General features: G+C 40.4%; 1 protein-coding gene across 1 annotated transcript in view; it reads right to left on the reverse strand.

Moving 5' to 3' along the window:
• Window positions 1–15,387, reverse strand: part of LOC306972051 (uncharacterized protein) — a 42,409-nt gene extending 27,022 nt beyond the window's left edge. Inside the window, 9 exon segments of the mRNA XM_079568496.1 lie at window positions 131–2,437; window positions 3,059–3,689; window positions 4,778–4,976; window positions 9,124–9,307; window positions 9,461–9,713; window positions 10,049–10,108; window positions 10,811–10,908; window positions 11,206–11,383; window positions 15,254–15,387. Of these exon segments, the coding sequence (XP_079424622.1) occupies window positions 131–2,437; window positions 3,059–3,689; window positions 4,778–4,976; window positions 9,124–9,307; window positions 9,461–9,713; window positions 10,049–10,108; window positions 10,811–10,908; window positions 11,206–11,383; window positions 15,254–15,286 (3,943 nt within the window). The 5' untranslated portion in view covers window positions 15,287–15,387.
• Between the last annotated feature and the right edge of the window lie 9,699 nt (window positions 15,388–25,086).

Here is a 25,086-nt window from a genome sequence, read left to right on the forward strand (position 1 = left end):
TTTTGAATACAAATATGGCAAGACATAAGGATGATTAACATAATGAATAAATCAAAACAACACTAAAGGAGCCAGAGTAAATCTTTTCAAACTTTGAGACAAAGAAAATGTAAAATTAACTATCATTTACCTGTTTGCTTTATGTCATCGTTCTTCCCTCTCTCTCTTTCTCTCCATCCATCCACAACTTCCTGATCCAGACTTTCTAAAGCATCATCCTTTATCTCCATGACGACAGTAATCTCAGTGTCCGGTAACTCCTTCGTGAATTCTTCCGCTCTCAGTTCTGACTCCACAAATGTGCTTTCTGCTGGACAATGGCCGGACTCATGCGTGATTAAAATGGAAGACGGTGAATCACAAGACAGGGAAACTGTTTGTTCTCCTGCTGTGAGCGGCGCGTTTTCGGGCTGACTTGTACTTGTGTCAAGGCCGTCTTTGCTCAAACAGCCTCCATCTTCATCGTCCTTTACACCCGCCGTAAGCTCCGCTTTGCTCAGTTCTTCAGTTACATCCTCCTTCAAGATAAGTTGACCTCCCTGGCCCGTGTCTAGAACAGGACAAACTGAAAACTTGTTGCAAACTTTCTCAGGCAAAGCTACACTGTGGTCTGTGTCACTAGTTAGGACCCTATTACATTCCTTTTCAGTTATCAAAACATGGTCGTCCTTGTCTGTCAAGTCCCATTTGATTTGTTCACTGCTACTTAACGCTAATAGCTCCTGATTACTGCAGTCTTGTTGCTTGTCAGTACTTGTAGCTTGAGTAATTTCATGTAAACCTAAATGCTCAGCTGATAGATTATTGCCAGTCTCTTGTGTTAATGCCTGGTTAGTGCCATCTGCTTGGTTTCCACTTGAATCCATTTCTTGTGCAAAATCAAAGTTAAACTCCGCAGTTTCAGCCTGCTCCTCGTTAACGTCTTGTGTGAATGGACTAGTGTTGACAGAATGGCTCGCTACTTTACACAGAGAAATTGTTTCATCTGGTTTTTGTTCTAACAGTGGATTAATCCCAGGCGTTTTTGTGCAATCCTCTGCTAACTGTTGGCAAAGTTCGAACTCCGCCATTGCCGCCGCTATCGCCACAGTCACAACTGCTACCGCTGTGGCCGCCAGCTCCGGCCCGCTGCCTAAACAAGGGCCTCCCCCCGCTCCTGCTACATTATTAGAACACAACTCAATCACTTCACGCCTCTGCAAGCTTCCCATCTTAGCCTCCTCTTCCTCTTTCCACAACTCATTTTTATTTTCCTCCTCAGGGCTCTGGTGTCCCAGCATCTCTGAAGCCAAACAATGCCCCGACGGTCCCTCCGTGGTTATCTCAGTGCTTCCTTCCCGTGTTTGAAGAGGTGGGACATCCGCTGTACCGTCAACAGGAGAATCAGAAGCACCCACAGGTTCGTCACTTTCAGGACTTTTAGCCAAAGGATCGACCGGCTGTAGCGGCTCGTCTTCGTGATGCACAAGCGACATTTTGTTCAACAGTTCCTGACTTGGTAGCGCTGCGGGAAAGCTGTCACAGGGTTGATCATGCACTACCTCGCCATTACAATCCAAAACAACATTGTCAAGTGTTAATTCCCTTTTTTCGACTTGCGTGTCACGTTCCATTTCCTCTGACTGGAGAGAAGCGGCGTCCCAAATTAGCTCATCAGATTTGTTAAATACGGTGGTTTTATCCTCTGAAAGCTCTCCCAATATGTTCAAATCTGTTGTCCCAGGGGGTTCAGTTATATTAGTTTCCAAAGTAACCAAGTCCGTACCGTCCCTCGCCTCATCCTGGGTTTCGGCCTGGTTTGGCAGATGCATCGTATTCGTATCTTGAATGTTCTGGTCAGTCACTTCTTGCGTCTGACTTTCTGTTTGGCTTTGAGACTCGACGCTAGAAGTTGAGCCGAGTTGTTTGCGCTCGATGCCGCCGCGCTTGCCCCGTTTTTTCCTCTTCTTTTTCCTAGACTTTGCTCCCCTGTCCCCATGTCCGTCGTCGTCGTTCTCTGAGCTCCTTTTGCTGTGAGCGCTGACCTCCTCCCCTCCGCTCGCCTTCTCCCAATCTGGCCCCGCTTCCTCGTCTCGCTGTGATCCCAGGACTTCCTGTCTTTGTGAGGCGGGCCCATGTGACAGTGCTGGCTGCGGTCCAGTAGCATGTGGCTGAGTAAGAGTTGGAGACAGCTGACGGGGGCTAGCGCACAGTTCAGTAGACAGCTGTGGAGAGCTCCCGTCTGCGTCCTCTCTCGTGTCCAGTTGTTGGCCGTCGTACCAAATGGTCAGGGACTTTGGTTCTTCTTTCATCACTGTGTCACTGTTGCCTCCCTTGTCCGCGGCAGTTGTCTGTGCATCATCTGTCTTTGGTGGGGCCGTTTCTTCAGCTTCAGAACTAGCTGATGCTTCGGACTGCTTGTCTGAGTACATCAGGGATTGGTCCTGCCCCATGGTTTCTAAAAAGAAAACATGCAAACGTTACATTACATATACTCGTGGTGGAGGGTGCGCAGACGATAGTTGAAATAGTTTGAAACTCCAGAACAAAGATGGTTCTGTTTAGAATGAAAATGATACTCTCAATTATACAGCACCGTGACACAAGCACATATACAGTATAGTCAATTACATCATCAAATCATCTACGTTTTTGCTCTCAGTTCCTTTCATATATACCCGTGCTCATTTGCAAACAAACAGTACATTTGGAGCTATATTGTGTGAGCTGTGTAAGGCTTCTCTTATAAAACCTGCCTTCTCATATGAAACAGAAAATGACAGCAGCATACTTGAGTTGTTACGTTACTATATTCTTATCAAATGACTCCACTTAACTTCACAAAACACACACAATATTAGCCATGAATTAGAATAATACAGAACAATTAGCAGGACAAACTTAATGCTCCATAGACAAGGTTTTATCTGCTGTTCAACTTTACCCATTTTATATTTTAAGCTCGCTTTAAATACCCTCTACTTCATTGGCACTACTGCACGTGACATTACATTCTACTCCTCCTTCTGTAATACACTATTAATACTAACAGAATCACCACCATTCACACTGAACATACCTTTTCTGTTTGAAGCTGCTTCGTTATGTGGAATTTCCAAACATGCTTTTGTCTTTAGGTCTTCAACGGGTCCCAGTTTGCTCGCTAAATTTTGTGTCACTTGGTCCAATAAGATTTGCTCAACTTCCCACTTCTGTTCTTCCTGTTTTTCTACATTGGCCGCGGCTGGCGAGGCTACGCTCTTCCTGCTGCTGTTCTGTTCATCACTATCTGGGCTCGTGGGCATTTGGAACAAGTCCTCTTTAGAATCCTTTTCTGTTAATGTAATTTCCCTTGCTTGTTCTGCGGATAATAGTGCTTTTGTATCCGTTATGGCGCTGGTTGCAGTTCCTTCAGCAGCCACTGGGGGACTTCCGGGACTTTCTGTCATAGTCCGCTCAGTTTTAGTAGTTCTCTTTTTATTCCTTCTGTTTCGACCGGTGCGAGCTGCCTGTGTGGCCCCAGTTTCCTGGCTCTGACGAACCGTCCCAACACTGACAGCAGAAGTATTTTCCAAGTGGTTGTCTTGAAGGGGGGTTGTACAAGTAACATCCACTATTTCCTCATTAGCTGGGGCTGCAGGGTTCACAGCGTTGCCACAGGTCGACGGTGATGCAGAGAATGCAGTGTCCGTACCACAGTGAACTTTTCCCTGAAGATAAAAATACTCCATTAACAGTGCACAATATTCTCTTAACATAATCAATAAAGCTGTAAGAAATAACAAAAACAATCATGCAATTTATAATTCATTGATGTTTTGAGATACTAAAAATCAGTGGTGGAAGAAGTACTCAATATTCTTAAAAAGTAAAAGTGCAAATACAGGACCAAAAATGTACATAAGCAGAAGTATCTGATAAAATGTTTTCTTATGTACAACAATAAAAGTATGCATTGTAAAAAGTACTTTATAAAGTAAAAAGTTCAAGTATTTAAGAGTTTAATGTGCAGAATAATTTGAATCAAACCAGGTCGAAACAAGTAAACGACAAACTCAGGTCAAAAACAGGAACTTAACCAGGTCTAAACTGGGACTAAACCGGTTCATCGTAGAGCGGTCACTTTGAAAATAACATACTTTTACGTTTAACCCAATTTAAAAATGTGGTGGTGTACAAATTACAGATACAGGCCCTAAAATGTAGTAAAAAGTACATAAAATGTACTTAGGTAAACTAAAAATACCTATAATTTGTACTTTTTACTTTGTTACTTTCCACCACTGCTAAAAACAAACTGGAAATGTAACACACTATCTTTTTTCTTGTCACCTTGTCTCATTTTTCTTATAACCTGCTCATAATGCAAAAACGTAAGGCTCTCTCTGTCAGAAATATAGACCAGTTGTTCTCAACCTGGGGATCACAACATAATTTTAGGGGAGTCATCACTGGATCTCACGTACGTAGTATTTTCCATGTAGTCAATGAATGCGTCATAGTGACACAGGGGGTGACGGCTAATAAAAGGAGAGCTAATGATATAAGCATTAAATCATTTTGCAAAACACATTAACTATTTGATCACACAAGCTAAAAATAATCTTTCCAAAAACAACAATGACTTCTTGTTCCTGATAAAGTCAGGGGGAAAAAAGAGAAATCCTTAGTCAGCGGTTTATGTCTGCTCTGAAGACACTCACTGACGAGGAAACTCCCCAAATTCATTACATGTTTTCTTTATTATTTTTTTAACATTATTTCTAACCAACCAAGACAAATATGAATAGTTTCTCACCTTTTTGCTCTTGTATTGCGCTACGAGTCTCCTCAGCTGTGCTACACCGTCTTGTAAACAGAAGTCTGAGCCAGGTTTGTTTCGCTGGTTGTGGAGACTTGGTATCGTCAGGGTGAAGGTACCAAGCTTTGAGTGGTGCTGGAAAACTTGGCCATCTGGATCAACGCAAAACTCCTCATCCAAGGTCACCACTTCAGAGCTGTGAAACATACAAGACACTATCAGAATATAGGCTCACTGACAAGTCTGTGTAAGACAAACTGACAGCATGAAAGGTATGCATTTCACATTGTGTGATGTTTCTGACTGTTTCATACTGTTCTTAATGGTATTACAAAATAAGAGGCAAGCTGGGTTGCCGACAGACAGTATATTTTGGTTTATTGCCAACTGGTTTTAGCCACAGGATCTGGCAACCTGAGTAGACAGTTGGCTTGATGCACGATGTGGCTGTATAGTAGTTCCTCTGACCTGAAGTTGTGAACGCCAGTACTTCCTGTCTGCATTCATTTCCTATGGAGATTAGCTCAGACCCACTGGAATACTAATCATATTTTCTAAAGAGCACGTGATGGACAGTGAATTCCTGGTCGGTGATCGCTTGCTGTGTGTTCAAAGCTAAAGGCTAACATGAATGAATGAATGAATGAATGAATGAATGAATGAATGAATGAATGAATGAATGAATGAATGAATGAATGAATGAATGAATGAATGAATGAATGAATGAATGAATGAATGAATGCAAATGAGTTCATATTTGTGGCACTATCTAAAATTGAATGAAATTAATGTTAGCCTTTATCTTCAAGACAAGCTCACCGACCTTTATAAACATAGACGTCTCCGCCACTGAAATATTTACATCTACAGCAACTTGTAAATGATCGTCTAACAGGAACTCACTGTCCACCACAGAATCTTTAGAAAAAATGATGATTCGAATGGGTCTAAGCTAATCTTAATGGAAATTAATACGGACAGGAAGTACTGGCGCCCACAACTTCAGCTCAGGGGAACTAGCGTAGCCACATTGTGCAACAAGCCAATTGGCAGTGAACAAGCTGAAAGGCTCTATGCCTGCCTTTTTTTTTGGTTCACAAAGATTGAAAAAGGGAGCGAGTAAATTATATTGTTAGTTGTGTTCCTAATAGAGTCTGGAAACGATGATGTTCCGAATGCCTTGATAAAATCAGACTTTCCACACAAACAATATCCTACAGTGTCATTAGTAGGCTAATGACAATATTGTGATTTTAATTGTGTTGGGCTTGGGCTTGGTCGGACTCGGACACAAATATCTTCATGCCTATCGGGCTCAGCTTGGATTCGATCACTGCTCTGTGGGGCAAGGGCTGGTCTCGGACAGAAAAACTCGACCTGATCAACACTTTAGTTCCTAACACATTTCTACCATCACAATTCTTAACAAGAATGGGTTTTTAGGCAATTTCATAAACTAGCTTACTATGGAATTTCTACAAATGCTTTATAATCCGATGCAGGCTATGTTTTTTTCATAATTATCGAAGTTTACAATATACTGGAGGATGAAACAAACTTTGTGTCACTGCAAGATAAATCAGGTATAGGGTCTTTGAAGGGACTATACGGAGTTTAAAAATGTTAAAATTACGTATTTTCCTCCCCCCACATGTTCCATCCATGTCCTAATGTGTAGAATGAGCCCAGACCTATTCGCCACAACTGCGTCTAAAATCCTGCACTGTCACTCAATAAGTTAAGCTGCAGTTACCCGCAAGACCTGAAAATGACCAACTTGCATTGATCTAACCCTTGTAAAGCAGAACTAAGTAACTCGTGCCCATAAACGCCACTGCAGTTGTCGTAGCTTGTTGCGTTTTTTTTACTCATTAATTGTCCGTGAGAGTAAATACTACGCTGACAGAATACAGAGAGGGATATTGTACATCCAATTACACAGTGGAGATATTTTTTTTACTCAAACTTGTATGCTGTTTAAGTGGCGCTACTCTTCAGTTAGCTTTGCCCCTTAGTCTGTGAGCTTCTTCTTCGTGATTCTATTAGTGTCTATTGTGCCTCCGACCCGGTGCAGGGAAGTTGCAAGGGTGGTTTTCTGGCCAGAGACACCAGAGAAGAAAAAAGACCCACCCAATCATCCCATTAACACTTGTATTACCCCCAGAGGGACTATGAAAAGGATTTATTAAGGTAAACAAGTTGCTCAGTTCTGCTTTAAGTACAAAAAATTAACCATAAACAACTTATGCATAATATGCTTATTTTTATTCATGATTTTTTTTTTTCATTATTGTAAATAAATCCACAGTATAAGATTACTATTTGAGTGTGTAGGAACACAGATGGTTAATATGAAATATTTACATCAATTCTAGCGTAGTCTACCTACGTATCAACTCGTCTAAGCTCAGGTAAGAACATATCTCAGTATGGAAAATCGGTGAACTATTCCTTTAAAGGAAATACATATACTGTATATACTTCATTAAGACACAAAAAGGGATAGAGCAACATTTCGAAGTCCATTGTAAATACTGAGGCAAATGTACTCGACATCCTGAAGCCCCGCCCAACAAGTCTGCCCACACCCTGAATGTTGTAGCATTAATCACACCAAAATGTTTGCCTCTTCAGTTATTAACCCAGTTAATGCAGTGCATTACAATGTGCCCTATTTTCAGCTAATTATGGAGTAAATGTTTTGCAAACTTCATTTAAATTAAATAAGCAGGCAGGTGTCTAGTAAATGTATGTGAATGTGTTTCTTATTTCTACAAGAGGCCGAGGATACTGCACATCTTAAACCCTCTCATCATGTTCTGTGATCATCTATCCTTTAACAGCTGTGATATACAGGTAGTTGTGGTTATAGTAGTTCTTTCATATGCTCGATAAACCTGATAGACAATATAGCTCCACCAACAGGTTCATGTAAATATAGTCTGTTTGTCCAGTCATTAGACAGGAGTCGATGCAGCTCCACCTTTTATCAACTGTTTCCTTGTATTGGCCGATAAAGAGGTGTGCCAATAGAGAATAACACAGGTGCACATTAGTAAGTATAGTAATTCAATTATTTTAGGAAAACATACCGGTATCTAATATACTATTATGAAATATTTATAATGGATTTAGGTACTGCTTGAAACATGTTAATTACAATGCATTGTCAGCCTCCTAGCATGTTTGCCAAGGTCCAATTTTGATTTTTGTTTCTACTCTCCAAACACAACTTATTAGCTGACTACAGAAACACTGACAGTAGCCCCTCATTTATACATTTATTCTAAATGTATTTGTTGCATCAGCTCTCATGACCACGGGGTGCACGTACTTAAGAACAGTGGTGACAGTGGCGCAGACGGTAGAGGGGGTCGTCTCATGATCGGAAGGTCGAGGTTCAAATCCCAGGTGTAGACTGTCGTTACCACTTACCACCATCAGCATGGAGTGAATGAACCCCCCCTCATGTGTGAGGCGCTTTGGGTGTGACTTTTGTCATATGAAAAGCGCTATACAAATAAGATTCCCTCCCCTAGGAAAATGTGCAATCAAAGAACAGCAAGATAATGTTAAGTAATAGTGAATAGATCTAATACAGTTTACAATGATTAAAAAACTTTAACCTCTTAATCCCCACGTGAACCGAACACATTTTCTCCAGTTTGGCTTTACAAAAAAAAGTAAAAGCAACAAAAAATGTGACTAAAACATGACAAAAATGCAGCAAAAAAGCGATGAAAAACAGACATAAACAAGACAAAAAAGCGCCAAAAAGGAATGAAAACAGCGATGAAAAAGCAACAAAAACACGATAAAAACACGACACAGAATCTATGAAAACACAACAAAAAAGTTAAGATCAGTTTTGCAGGTCTTAGCTTTCAAATGAGTTGTTACACTGACCAAGAAGCTTTTTGCTTTGGGTAAATGTGCGAGTTCAAGGAGAGGGTTAAAAAAGGGGCAAAAAATATAAACTATAAAACATCAAAATGTCACTGTTGGCACGGCAAAGTTTACAGTGATCGTGGTTATTTTAAATTAAATTATTTGTGGATTTTCAAGTTTGTGGATCCAAAGCTTACATTTTGTGTCATTTCAAGACAACATAATAGATGTTATAGCCCCTTTGATGACATGGGGCACCCTAGTTGGCCTCGTCTAAAGCTACAAGGAAAACAGTGCACATTTCATACATGAACCTGTTAATCTTCATAGTTGCAGCATTAAAACAGTTCCTGCTACAGATAACATCACCCCTGTTCTCTGATCGGGACATAAAAAGTATAGTTGAAATCCTTATGAATACAAAATCCCTGCTTGCAGACTCGTCGCAGACTTACCGTGTGAAGGGCCTTTGTAGGTGGTCCCGGGACGTGTCTTCACAGTCTGTACTTGGCCCCCGGTCTGAGCCGCTCCTCCCAGCGCCTGTCTGTGCGGGCCGCTGGGGGGTGAATGGGCTCGTCCTGTTCACACTGTTGCCTCCTGCCAAGTGGAGCAGACCTGAGAGCTGCTGCTGCTGCTGCCCTGCTGAAGAGGAAGCACCAAAAAAGGCACGATTAACAGAGTGGAACAAGTCAGACCCCTTCTGGTAGAATGACAGAAAAATACACAGCACTAGGCAAAAGTCTTTGAGCGTGTTTTAAGTTGGGAAAAGAACAGTTAAAACCAAAAGAAGACACCTCAATAACTCAACATGATACTCACCGAGGCAGTTGCGTTCCTGTGTGGATTCCTCGGCCCCTGGCTCTTTCTCTTCAGCGGCAGAGCGCCTTTGATCCAGCGTGATGTTTTCATGATAGTCCGTGTGTGTTTGGTGCAGATCTTCCCTCGGTAAATGTGTGTGTGGCAATGAGCATAGGCCCAGGCTGTACAGCTGACTCAGGTGTTTTAGAGCCAAGACGAGGTCCTTGTCCAGTTTCTTACATTCTTTCTGTGGAATCAGTGGAAAACACAAAGAAAGCCGTTAAATGGAAGCGAAACAGACATTTGCTTCAGGGAATCCCACCATTTATTATCCTCTTTATGTAATGCGATGTAGATTTTCGGAATATTCAACATTTTACAATTGTTTACTATAAATAAACCAAGCCATAAACTATTCGCAAAGAGTAGCATATTACTGAACTCGCAAACTTTCATTACATAAAAACAATACCAAGAAAAGCTCCTTTACATGAATTCATGAACCATAGTGGCTCAAATATATCCAAAAAGGATATAATAACATAAAAAACATTATTTCTATATTATAGCCACTTCACTCACCAAATCCTTCCACAGTGGAGCTTTCTGCAGCATCAAGTGAGCAGTGTCCAGGGCTATGTCCTTCAAAAGATAAGATAAGCCTTTATTGATCTCACAATGGAGAAATCCATTTGTTCTATCAACTCAGGGTGTGCAAAATAGACAGGAAATGTGCAAACAATTTAAATGGTAAATAGAGGTAGTTTATATACAATGGATACAAAAGCAGAACTAAGTTACTCATTTACTCATGAATTATCCGTGAGAGAAGAGACAAATAGAGATTTTTTTTTTTACTCAAACTTGGCTGTAAATACTGTTTAAGTGGTGCTAGCCCACAGTTAGCCTGCTAGCTTCTTCTTTGTGGTTCTATTAGTGTGCATTGTGCCTCTGACCCGGAGGCAGGGGAGTTGTAAGGATGGTTTTCTGGCCCACCAACACTTGTATTACCCCCAGAGGGACTACGAAAAGGATTTATTAAGGTAAACAATTTACTTAGTTCATCTTTAAGGGGCATAAAGCATTACAATAAAAAATAAAATTAAAACAGACTAAAAAATGTCAGCATCGACAGTACAAAGTTTACAGTCATAGTGCAGGTGGTTGATAAAGTGACGCTGATAGAGATTATTGCATGTAGTTTTGCACAGTAGTTATTACACATGAGTTACTTTACAGGAGTGTTGTACAGTCTGACAGCAACAATGTTAAGATAAATGAGTATTTCAGTGAGTACTAAATTTTAGCATGTTAATTTTAAAGAAATATAACAACTGATCTTACCTGCACAAAAGTGAAGCTCTCCTGAGAGCAGCTGATCACTGCCCCATTGGGCCGAGCCACACATAACACCACCAGCACCTGCTCACACACATTGTGGCCTACACAGACAGATGGGGCAGACAGGAATAAGTAATGAGCAGTTAAGTGAGTTGACAGTCGTATACATAATATTATGGAAGAGTGACTGTACAATGCTTGAGTAATGAATACTCAAATGCTCTCATAAAATGGGCAAACGATTTACACAGTATCATCTAGCAGGCCGTATGCAAATTCAAGCCAAACAGCATTCTTGGTTCATTATGTATGGTACTAGAACCATTGTTTGGAAACTGGAAAATCATTGAAATACTGAAGCTACTATTAGTTTCCAGATAATGTGCAGTCAGAGTTACCTGGGCACACAGCCTGCAGTGTGACGTGGCTGACTCGCACGGTGCTCGTCAGGTGTCGCTGTGAAGAGCCCGAAAAGAGGAGATAAAACTCAACCAGCTCCTCCTCCCTTTCCTCGTCCTCCTCTGGACTGGGACAGGTGTCATTGTCTTCCAGCTGCACTGTCAACACACAGTCTCCCTGCAAAAGAGTTTGTGTTAAGGTTTCAAGTGGGGCAGCACAATAGATCGCACAGGTGGTGCAATATTCATGTTTCCTGACACAAGCCATGATCAATTTCAAAACTAAAAAATGTGCTTTGATACAATTACTTGCGATTTACATGACATGGAACATAATGTGTTGCAATAGTTTAGTAAAATATAACAATATCGTTATCTCCTCACATATTGAGCAGCCCTAATTTGTAGAGTAGAAATGGCAGCAAACCAAATGACTTGCATAAAATGACTTGAATAACATATTCCAAATCCACTTTATTTAACCAAGTTGGTAAGAGCAAAGCAGTACAGATAAACAGCTGACCACTTTGCCTCGTCTCAACTTTGGAGATTTATAGCTGTCCTTAAATAACACCGCTTTGGCATTGAGCAGCCAAGTGCACATTGGAAACAGAACAGTCAACTCGAGTGAAGTGCGTTAAACACCCAATTTATCAGCATAAAGTTGCCAGAAAACTGAGAAAATGAACCATAATTTGTATGTAACGAACTACAGATTCATAATTACAGCCTCATCTTTTCTTTGGTGCAATTGCTGTATTTGGCTTCAACACATCAATCCATGAGATGTTTGTGTAGGCGGTCTTTTGAATCATAAAGTTGTTGATTTATTTACAATTTCACATGTGGAAATAATACATAACACAACATTGGATTCTGATTGAATGTCATATCGTGGTTGTTTTCGAACTGTCTTCTATGTGATTATAATTGACACCTGTATCCTCCTCACAAGATTTGAAAATGTAATAGAGGCTGGCTCTGTTTTCAGATTCTTAGCTACAATATGAAAGAAAACCTCAGTCCAACAGAAGGCGACTCCAATTAGAATGATTAGTAGCATGCCGTGGTGATGATTTCCATGAATGCATCCGAAAGAAGTCAACCTTCTCTTTGAATTCGGGCCAAAACCGAGGTCAGTGCATAAAGCCTGACTAAACACACGGTGCTGCTGAACACAGTTAAAGCCTGTTAAGAGCCACACCCACCCAACACAGTCTAACAATAGCACAGAGGAATGTTCAGATCAGTCTCGCTCACGCCACATTAGGGTGTCCACACCGACTGCACTCACTCTGCCACCCTGACACACACATGCACTTAAAACCGGCTCCTGATTTAGGCTAATTCATGATGGGACATAATCACAAAGGCTGGAATTATTATACAACATCCCCTGAAAACAACAAAATAACCCCCTTTTGACCTCCATGAACCTGAAAATGCATGAGGTTAGTTTAGCAGTTCATATTTCAGTCTTCTCTCTGGTGATAATGCTTCTGAACCTTTCTTGTTAAAAAAAAAAAAAAATAGCCGCCCTATTTCTTCAAAATCTGGAAGGCAGAAGCCGATTTACCACTACTATTAGAAAATGAATAACCACACTCAAATTACGTTGGAGATTGCGGCCACAAACTCGCCATTATCAGTGAGTCACATCAGGTGATCAAGAGACAACATTTGCGCTTGTGTGATTGAAAAAAAAAAAAAAACACCATTTATTTAAAGGAGGGGTATTATGTAAAAATCACTTTAAGCTTTTTATCATGTTAGTGTGTCATTCCCTCCTGAAAAACATGCCTCCAGTGTTGCTCAGATTGATTCATGTATTTTTGAGTAATCGTCGAATCTCTTGCCAGAAGCCATTTTCCTGCTGTTTTGCTGGAGGGGACGAAACTCCGCCCGGGGACAAGGCCCCTCCCACGTTCTCTTCCTCAGTTCAGCCCACAGCACCCGCCCCTGCAGACTTAGCTTTTAACTTATTTATTTATTTTTAATACTTTTGTAAGAAACCCCTGCTTATGTTGTCTGTTAAGTGGTGACGTCACAGCTCTACTTCCGGGGGCGTAGATGTGTGAGAAACTACAAAAAACTTACTGAACATACTTATTTGTCAGGCCCAGTAGCCAAAAATGCTGTACCTACTGCTATAAAAGTAATATTTACCAAAATCGGTGCGTCCGGGTTTAGCGGAGATAAACGCTAACGGCGCAGCAGCTACGCTAACCCCGGAAGCACCGACTTAATACTTTTTTAGAAGTTCAGTCACTGCCCGTTGAGTTTCAGAATTATAAATTGTTGTATTGTGCATGAAAAAAACATAACATCCCACCTTTAACACTACAGTCAAATCTGTCTGCATTTTAATGGTTGAAAAAAAAAAAAAGGTAAATTCAATATCAAACAATGTGCTTATTTAATTAAGCAGTGGTTCTTAACTGCTTTTTGGAGACCCGCCTGCAACCTCAGTGACAAGCTGCAACTTATTTAATACCAATGCACCTTTCCCACACAGAGGTTGTACTGTAAAAACTCAAAAGGAGTTTCCCTATTTATTCAGCGACTCTACTTTTCTCCCCCTGCAGAATAAATACTGATCAAATGGAACTCTTTAAAGCTTAAATAATAAATAATACATTTTACATTTACATTTTACAATTGGTTTAACAAAAATATTTTCAAACTAGGATCACAAGCGTCCCCATTGTCTCAGAAGACATCTGTGGAAAACAACGCTGAAGTACTTATCAACCCTCGTTTTGGGGAAAGGAAAGAGGCTGCACTTAAAATGGTGCTGCTGCAAAACCATTTTTGGGACCACTGCTCTTCAGAATGATGTCACATGACTGCAGCCTATTATTGCATCCATCAGCTGTCTGCAGAGTGAACAGCAGCAGGCCGATTTGTTGACACTGCTCAGTCAGGTGTGGTCGGCGGATATTCACACGTCGCGCACAGAAGTGTGAGGGATTTGAACTTGTGCTTTAACTTGGAGAAAGTATGTGGTACAGTGATGCATTTTTATCATGTTCTCAGGATTCAGCTGTGCAAATATAGGTTGCCAGATATATATAACCAGACATTTGCATCCAAAGCATCAGGGGTTTCACACAAGGTTGGTGCAGATGTGCAAACCAAGAATAGGAATATGGTTTGCTTGGTTAGTAATGCAAAAAATGTAATACATAGCCTGACAGTAATACTTTATGTTAAGGGGGAAATGCGTCTTTGTTTTGTCAATCTTTTTAAAGGGACTATACGGAGTTTAAAAATGTTAAAATTAAGTATTTTCCTCCCCCTACATCCTCCCCCAGCAATGTTGGTGTAGAATGAGCCCAGACCTATTCACCACAACTGTCTCTAAAATCCTGCACTGTCACGTGATGAAAACACTACTAAAAAGTGACAAAAACACTACAAGAAATGGACAAAAAACAAAACAAAAAAAGGGACAAAACTGACAAAAACACTGCTAATAAGTGACAAAAACAACAAAAAAGTGACAAAAACACTACAAAAAAGTGACAAAACACACAAAAAAACTGACAAAAACGCAATGAAAAAGTGGCAAAAAAGCAACAAAAACAAGTGATGTTGAAGACAAACTACGAAAACATGACATAAACGCTTCCAAAATGTAACAAAATGTGGTAACAACACAACAAAACAATTATTATCAGTTTTGTAGGTCTTAGCTTTCAAATGAGGCGCTACACTGGCCAATAGGTTGTAAACTCCTGTCGAGACACTTTTAGATTTGGGTAAAACCAAACTGGAGAAAATGTGCTCGGTTAAGGTGGGTAAGGGGTTAATTCATTACCAATGTTATTTTATGCTATAAGCTATTGGGGAGATATTTGTAAGTCCAATATATTAAGAAAACGTAAAAGGTTACAGTGCTTATAGAATTGGTGAGCAGAAAACCGGAGTATTCAAATAAATTGGTTCCATAATACACTACATATGGCATCATCACATTGGTAATCAATCATACAGTATAGTATGATGTGCATAGTTAAGATGAAGAACATTGTGGAAGCATACTTACATAAAGTGGAGCTTCTGTAGGGTTTAATTTCATGGTGCTGCAAAGAAAAAAAGGACAGAACATTAGCGGTTTGATAGTGAACAATCAAATCAACTTAACAAAAAACATCGCCCCGTTTCGAGTGCAGAAATGTGGGTGACCCTATTTGCACAGGAAACAGGAAGTCTGACGAACACAGAGTAGTCTCATAAGAATATAAGACAGACAGCAGCCTTTTCACTGCAACAACACACTCAAACACACAAGTCCAGATGAAGACTGGAGTCATTCACAAAAGCCTCCTTAAATCTGCTCCTCCAACGGCAGATCTAAAGGGCTGCCTTAACAGAGAACAAGCTGCACGTGACATGCGCCAAGACATCACAAAAATACTATTGCACAATGGAGAAAAAAAACAAACATCCCAACTCATATTTGAATGTTCCGTAAATAGGGTCTCAACAGCTACTGTGATTCATTCATTGCTATAAAAGAATTTCATAGAAGGCCTGAAAGCAGGTGTCCTGGTGGCTACATGAATGTAAAGTATTAAGTAGAACTGTAATAATACTATTAGAATCCGCGGGTGGCTGTCTGGCACCGGGTTTAATCCCACCCCCTGGAGAAGCTGACAAATCCAGAGCTCCAAGTCATGCAAGTCTACTGTTTTTTTAAGGCCAAAATACACATTGTGGGTCTGGGCGTAAAATAAATGAATACTTCAGAATCATTGCACAATACAGTTATGTTATTGCATGATACAGAGGTCTGCGATCAAACAACGTACCAATTAAACTATTTAAAGTATGAAAAAAGGGTTGTTTATTGATGTTCACGCACTACACCGTAACAACACAGTACAGTACACTGGTCTGTGAAGCAGTGTCTGTATAGAGTTAACACTTGTGGTATGACCTCACATTGACATCTGCACACTTTCAAGTTGCATCCTCAAGAAAGTGTCTGATAAATAAGGTGGGACTCAAAAGAAGCCAAGCCCCCTCTGTGCGAGAGAGGAACCCACTCATTCTTATGTTATATCATTAAGGCCAATACGAGCCCAGGCTTCAAAGGGGCTGCATAAGCCGATCGTTCTGGTCAAAGGCAGCTTTGATACTTAGTTCAGAGCGTGCTACCCTAAGCCTAAGTGTATGTGGTCACACTGTATAATAAAGTGGGATACAACAGCTACCATGATATTACTTACACTATATCAACTCCGCATCTGAAAACGGCATATTTCAGACTGTCAGGCTGTTCTTGGATCTAGGCCACTGCAATGTTGATCAGCAGTTTATTTGACTCTAAATGTGGAGGTGACAGTAAAGAGACCCATGAACACTGTGTCCATGTTGCGTAAACATTCTCTAACAAGTACTTTTAATAAACCAAGTCTGCAGAGGTCTAAATATACCATCAATAGTCCCATCTGAAGCCATCAAAGAGACTATATTACAGACAATGAAATCGAAACGCAGGCTCATGACTCGAAGCCCAAAAGAAGCACGTTGCTTTTAATCTAATTTAATAGTTTTTCATTTTGAACTGTATTTAGCTTAATTAAGGAAACAATGGCCTGTTGAATGTTTTTGTGCCTTATCCTTTTAGCCTGGTAAAATTAAGCTCAAATTACTGAGGAGTGATACAAACTCTTTTTGCACTTGTTATACCGATCAATCAATCAATCAATCAATCAATCAATCAATCAATCAATCAATCAATCAATCAATCAATCAATCAATCAATCAATCAATCAATCAATCTTTATTTATTCATAAAGCTCTTTTCATACATTTCATGTAACATATAACTCTCCATGGGATCTGACTGTTTAAAGCTGCTGCAAACCCGCGAGGCTACGAGTCTGTGCCATCGGCCCCTCTGACCACCAACCAACCAACCACTCACTCACACAACATTCATTCTGGCTGATTGTGTACGTACATGCTGTTCGTGCTGGGAAAACCGGAGCACCTGGAGGAAACTTATGCAGACACAGGGAGAACATGCAAACTCCACACAGAAACTACTGTGCTGCCCAAACATCTTCAAGGCCAAGAGTTCTTCTAAAAGTGCAACTGTCTCTCTACCTCCATCACCATTACATAGCCGTTCAAAGGAATGCAAAGTGATGTCACTGAGAACTATAAATATGATATACCGTATTGCAAATTATGTTGCACAGCCTGAACTTTGGAATGCATCACAAGAAATGAATGTTTAAACAAATTTGCATGCAGTGCGATGGCCTCTGTTCAAAGAAAACACACATGAAAAACATATGGTCTGAGTTGCCACGCAGATACATAGAAGTTATAAAGCCTATTGTCTATGACCTGGATGAATAGACAGGGGGCATGTTTCCACAACTTGTTCTAATTATGTGTTATACAACATAATGCTGACACAGGCTGTTCTTTTGCAGAGAAGTCTAGCGAGAGGCTGGAGGGACTAACTCAGCTGGCCAGGAGTTATGTCTGGTATGGCAGGAATGAGACGTGGATGGTAGCGCTCGGAAACAGGAGCACAGAAGAGAAGATGCAGAGAGGACGCTGGGTGCACTGAGAGCACCCATCACTTCCACAGGCTGCACATAGGCAGTGACAGCAGGATATTACCTTATCACAACACTGCTGCACACAGGGCCATGCTCAGGTGCTTCAGAGGCCTCCAGGCTGCGCAGCTCAAGTCAGATTGCTTGGGTTGAAATGTTTCTCTCTCAAAGCAGAAAGGTTTTTCCACAACGAAAACAAAGTGGGGCCCAAGGAGAGACTTACTTCTCCATCGGCCAAAACTGACCCTGCTACAAGACGGGTCCAGTCAGCACTCTTTGTGCCAGTTCTAAGCAACAATAAAGCAGCAAGATTCACCGCCATCGAATCGAAACCGCGATTTGTATGGTCACAATTTGCACCCATGCTGCTGCAAATAGTTTAAGTCACTCACAATGCAGTCTCAATATAAAACCTGGGAATGGTTGTAAGGGATGTCAAAGTCAATTCAAGTGGACTGGGTTCGAGTAAACAAGTTACTTAGCTCTGCTTTAAAGCCGCAAACCTCTGCTAAATCAGTGGAAGTAGTGACAGACTTTATTAGCACGCGTGTTTTTAAATTAGATTGGTCAAGATCTTTCCGGGAGGACTGAAGTTGATGTTTCTTTATGAACTCTCGGAGCCCCTAAAAATATTGTTTGAAAGTGACACATCGACCACATAAACGGAACAAAGGAGAAATGAACTGCGGTACACTTCATGCTAAAATCAACAGAGAGAGTGATTATTGTGAATTCTCTGATGCTCTTTTAGGACCCTTTTATGGTAGAGTTTACACTGGTTAATACTTGAGCTGTAAATTGTTATTCCGCAGTACTTTATACCAATAGAGGTTGTATTTCAGGAAACAGAATTCCCTTTAGTGAACCAACACTCACATAATATTATTCGTTTTTTTTTTTATATTAGCTTCTTGTGCTTGTGTTCTGATATGCAATTTCAGGCCCCCCCAGGTTTACTTGTAATGCCTTCATAAACCTCTAAGAGCGCACAACACCATAACTCTATCAAGATGACCTCACTTACAAACAGGTTTTATAAATGATAAATCATTGTAGACAGAGTTTTTGTTTGTTTTCATTGCACATGCAGTCTCTGAGCTTTGCCAATTGTCATTTCAAAAAGAGCCCAATTGACTGCGCAGTGACAGGTTCCCTACACGTTTACTCGCTGTTGTAGGCATGACACAGAAACATACACTGACTGACTGATTCACTTATTCCCCAAGAACAATCTGGATTCAGAAACTCTCCTTGACATGTTTTTGTGTCGTGTGACAAAGCTGGAGTAGCCACTGGAGCGAAACACAGATCAAAGAATGAATAACCTTTCCCATGTGCTACGGCTACATTTGAATTTTTTTGTTGTTTCGAGACAAGATTTCAGCACTTCAGTATCTCATCTGTCACCAATAAAAGTAATATCCTTCAGTCCATGTGAGACAGTTGCATTATGCTGGCAGCGCGACGTGCCCCATACCCACGGGTCCTTGGCTGCGATTTAATCCATGAGAGAGACGGCACCGCTAACGCATTTATTTGCCTGTAGGACAAGAATATGCAACAGTATCCACTGCATTTTCCAGTCCGACAGGCACGGCCGATTTCTCAGCCAAATTGTGCATTTGGAGATGTTAGTCATGTGTGTTGAGTGTGTTCAAATGGGAGGAGGCTCGGCAACGACAGGTTCTCATGAAGTACTGAATATAAACAAAAACCTGATCTTCGTTAAGTTCAGAGGGAAATGATTCAGAAACACAGTAGCACCAGAGGAGAGAGTGAGTCAACGCTCAAACATCCACCACTGGTTAGCCCCCGCATACCAGTGACTATTGCTGTGTGACAAAGACACTTGGAGAGACACTGAAGAACAACTCCTGCCTTTAAGAGCCCTACAAAACACAGATAAGGCCAGGCTATAAATAAAACTTTATCCTATCTTGGGAGACTTTGTGGTCTTTCTGTTCTGTCCCACCCCCCGGCGGTGCGACCTGACTGCACACAGCACCTAACTGCGCCCACAGCAGCAGAGGGGCATGTCACTGGATTAGCTCCAGCAGCAGACAGTGGCCCACACCTCACAACCGCACATTTCCGGAGCCCTACAGAAGCCCTGCAGGGACATCCTACTGTCTGTGAGCCAACACAATAGACGTCAATGGCCCTGATGATTAGTTTACAGTAAAGGTGGTGAGGAGATACTCATAGTTAAAGTAAGAGATTGGATAGACTTGTTGATTGTTGTGATTTTTTTTTACCAGAATATTGAATTCGATCGTTAGTATTTTCAGTCGTATTAGTGCCTTATAAGAAAAAGGATTCGAGGATAAAGGCCATCTTTGTTTTCACTCCATATAGTGTTGACTCTTGTAATCCATAGAGTTGATGGACTGCTGACTAGGCACAAAGGCCCATCCTATCTTCACCTGGATACTAACACAGTCATTGCTAAATCTCATGCAATGCAAATGGGATGGTGTATATTTTTCATCCAATCACATTAAAAGGACTGGACCATTTTGGCATGACAAGTCATATCACATGTGCCGGAGTCAAGTCCAGATAAACAGAACGGGTTGCACAGGGAAAGGCATCAGATCTAAAAACCCATAGCAAATACACACCATTAAAAATCAAGAAAGTCAAAGAACAAGTAATTAAAAAATAATAATTGTGATCCAACTGGAGAGTCCTTTCATAATATCTCTGGTATTGCAAAATAGAAAGTTAATTTCACCAATAAACCATCATCACACTATACATTATAGACGTGCAATTACCAGAGCTGTGCCTGTGGGAACTTGCCATTGCACGACTTTTTTCAAATGGGGTCTATCACAGAATTAGAAATGAGTCAGATTTGGTTGTGCATGGTTAACACGTACGAATTTATTCAAGTCGGGGGAAAAAAGCACAAACACAAAAAAAAGGTTTAACTCGTGTATAGAAGATAACAGAAAATAAGTGTTGAATAAAGGCAAAGTCAGAATGTGAGACTTTAATCTCTGACACCATACTGTGTAGTAGAGCTGGGCCTAAAAGTCAGGCCACAAAATGTTGTCTCTAAAGTCTAAATTCACGGGAACATTTAATTCAACCTGATCCGCTTTTTTTGGTTATTTCTAATCACCAATAAAACGAGCCACACGATACTGTTGTTACCGCATTGTAACTACAGTGGAATTTATATGAGGCGAGCTAAACTTCATGCGCGTTGTTGTTGTTGGATAGCGCTGCTTTGCAACGTGAGACTTGTGGCAAAAGTTGTTTAACGCGTCAACGCACGCGGAATTAATAACATCGCTATTCTGATCCTTTTGTCGCCATCCCCGAGCTTCTTCTCAGGAAAAGTAAACTTAAATCACAGAAATATTTTTTTTTAAATTTTAGCCAGAGTCTCGACTTACCTCCCTCCTCTGTGCGCGCAGGCTTCTTCGGGGAGTCACTCCAAAGCAATGCCTATATTGCTCATATTTGACGTGATGTACAAAGCACTCCTTGCCTTTCTCGACATGTACATTGTTTGATCTCTTTGATAGACAATGGTTCACTAGTTCAGATACTCTTAAAAGCGGTCGCTGCGATTGTGAAGTTAGTCCATGCCTCTTTAGACCGCCCCGTCCGTAATCCAAGCTGCACAGATTCCGCTCCATTTCCGGCCTGGCTCTGCCAAAGTAAAATACCGGAAGTACAAAAGTAGGCCTTGTCACAACAAAGTGTATACCGTATATTGTATTTAGTTTTTTTTAACTTTTGTTTCAGTCATAGACTGTGTAAGGAGCTCATTATACAGTCTGGTATCAAAATTGCTCAGCATATTTTATAACTAACACATTATGCTGAAGGCTGGAAACTTTCAAAAAGAATTAGCCTACATTTATGCTATTAGAGGTATATGAAAACCATCGTTATGGTTTTCATATACGCCTAGCATATGTTCAACACATGTAGTATAGAAGAAAAACTTAAATCTATTGTTTTTGTATTTTTGTTTGCATGAAGTTTTAATTTTAACCACAAGATGTCAGTCAAATCTTGCTACAAATGTCGCTACTGCCTACAGGCCAAGTTTTTGGTTGTAACTAAATTAAAGCACAAAAGAAAGGAGTGATTGACTCATTTTGACATTTATTTTGCTACCACATATTGTGATTAAAATAAACAAACACTTTTCACCCTCAATACACAAGACTATTTTAGACAAAGCTTTAAGTAGCATATGATATAGATTTAATACATTGTGTTCATGTCCAGGAACACTAACATTTAATAGGTTCAATTGTTAATGTGTCCTGTCAGTAAGCTCCTCATTGTACTGTCCCGTCTGCATCCTTGTTCACTACATCACTTGCCACATACAGAAGTTCTCTGATGTAGTGGTGGGATGGAGAGATGGAGAGATGCTGGAGTGGTCCCTGGCAAGTCTGCTTCTGAACATGACAAGTCCAAGGAGTGGCAATTGAATTCAGGAGGAGGAGGATTCCAGCACCAGCAAAGCCATCATCACCCAGGACCAAGAGGTGGAAATATTACTACAAATGCTTGGGTGTTCATGTGGACAGTGTATTGGAAGGACAGAAACAGTGTGTGGCATGAGCAGACACATCCTGGGGTAGCTCAGATCTTTCAGTGTGGGCAATCCTGTTCCTTTTATTTATTTTAAAAAGTACGGTATACAGGTTCTCACGGTATACTTTTTTAAAATAAATAAAAGTGTTTACATACACTTCATAAAAAGACACATTTACATGTTCTCTTACTGTCTGACATGAAACCACTACTTTTATTTTCCTTGGGTCAACTATAGAATTAAAATATATATATATATTTCTATTTGCCAAATTCCAGAAGAATGAGAAATAGAATTTCTACACATAGTCAGTATACACTAAGATTTACTATAAACAATTTGGGAAAGCCCAGATGACGATGTCATGACCTTGCAAGCACAAGTCTGATTCATGGGTGCAATTTCAAGACACTTGAAGGTGCAGGCTCCTTGGTTCAAACAATGATGAAATGCCCAGTCATTATACAGATCAGAAAGAAGGCGGGTTCTGTGTCCCAGAGATGAACGTGCTGTGTCTGAAATGTGAATATCAACCCAAGAACAGAAGCAAAAGACCTGGCAAAGATGCTGAAACTGGTAAGAGTTTGTCATTATCCAGAGTGAAACAAGTGCTGTACCGACATGGGCTGAGAGGATACTCTGCCAAGAAGAAGCCCTTGCTCCAAAAGAAACACAAAAAAGCCTGTTTGGGTTTGCAAATAAAAAAGGATAAAGACTTTAATTTTTGAGACATATCCTGTGGTCTGACGGAAAAAAATAAAAAATAAAATTGGCCATAATGACCATTGTCACATTTGGAGGAAAAAGGGGGAATCTTGCAAGCCTGAGAACACAATTCCAACTTTGAAATACAGGGGTGGCAGCATCATGCTGTGGGGTTGTTTTGCTGGGGTCTTTTTACTTCACAAAATAGATAACATCACGAAGAAAGAAATATTGGAGCAACATCTCAAGGCATCAGCCAGGAAGTTATAGCTTGGGCACAGATGGGTCTTCCAAATGGACAATGACCCTAAGCAAGCGGCCAAACTGGTTACAAAGTGGCTTAAGGATAACAAAGTCAATGTTTTGGGCAGAGCTTAAAGGCATGTGCACACAAGGTGGCCTACAAATGTGGCTCAGTTCTGTTTGGAGGAATGGACCAAAACTCCTGCCAACTATTGTAAGAAGCTTGTGGAAGACTATCCAAACAGTTTGACCCAAAATATACAGTTTAAAGGCAATTTTACCAAATATTAATGACATTTATGTAAACTTTTGGTTTTGTAAAAAGTAATTAAAAAAATGTGTAGAAAAGTCTATCTCTCATAATTCTGGAATTTGACAAATGGAAATTGGAACTGGAATTTTTTAAATTCTAATTAACCTAAGAAAAATAAACGTTCATTCTGGTTTCATGTCTGACAGTGAGAAAAAAATGCAAATGTGTGTAAACATATGGTTCTAACTGTATATTATTATTTTTGCTCTTCACCATACAGTATACGTGGTATAGAGCACAAACTTTGTAATACACAAAACAACGTACTGTACTGATAAAGTGGGAGACGCAAACAGGAGCACCAATTTAAACATAGATGGATAATAACAATAATACTTGGGTAGATATTTCTCTCTATAAAGAATATCTCATGGTTTGCACACTCTAATATGGCATGTAATTCATCTCCAACACAATTATTGCCACATAATTCACATTTTCTCATATTTCTTTCCAGCCCTTTGCACCTATCTGCTCTTACCTCTTACAACTGAAGCTGTGACGGTTACAGGAGTATAATCATACCAAACACCACTGATAGAAAACCTTGTCATTTATGACAGCGCTTCTCCAATCTCATAACAGATCTCTGGACTTTTACATGCAACACCAAAGCTGGTGCACATCAGCTCACACTTTTTCCATCCTAAAAGCGGTTTTCTCTTATGTTTATGTTCATGAGATGGAGAGGTCACTGGAATGAGATGACAGAGTCTAAAATTAATTTATATGCGGTTATACATAATACAAAGTCTAAACCTGTAAAAAAGAAAAGAAAAGTGGGTAATATTCATGGGTAGAGGTGGAGGAAAACATAAACTCATCTCAAGTGCTATGATGACAAGGAAAGTGTTAAACACAGTGTGGTATTGTTGACAATGTGCTGAATGTGAGAAAATATAGATAAGATCAATGATCTTGAAAGCTCCACAAAGGTCTTCACCACAGAAACTTGCAGAAAGCAGCAAAGGGTTTGATGACCTCGTTTAGCATGAATAATCCTAATGCTGTTCACTGTCAGCAACAACAAAAATACAGTCCCAGAGTCTTAGAGGTTTCATGAAGCATCATGAAGCCCAAGAACACACCAGACAGGTCCAGGATAAAGTTATTGAGAAGTATAAAGCTGGGTTAAGTTTTAAAAAGATTTCCAAAGCTTTGAACATCTCTCAAAGAACAGTTAAATACACCATCCAGGAATGGAAAGAGTCTGGCAACCCGGGCCGTCCTCCTAAACTTACTGATCGAACAAGGAAAGCACTGACCAGAGCTGTTACCAAGAAGCCTATGATGACCCTGGATGAGCTGCAGAGAGCTACAGCTCAGGTGGGGGAAACTGTACACAAAACAACTATTAGTCATGCACTGCACAAATCTGACCTTTATGACAGAGTGGCTAGGAGAAGCCATTTTTGAAAGAAAACCATAAGACGTCCCATTTTCTGTATGCCAGAAGACACCATGTGGGCTCC

This window comes from Gobius niger (genome assembly GCF_951799975.1).
Source record: "Gobius niger genome assembly, chromosome: 12".
In the NCBI taxonomy this organism is placed as follows: Eukaryota; Metazoa; Chordata; class Actinopteri; order Gobiiformes; family Gobiidae; genus Gobius; species Gobius niger.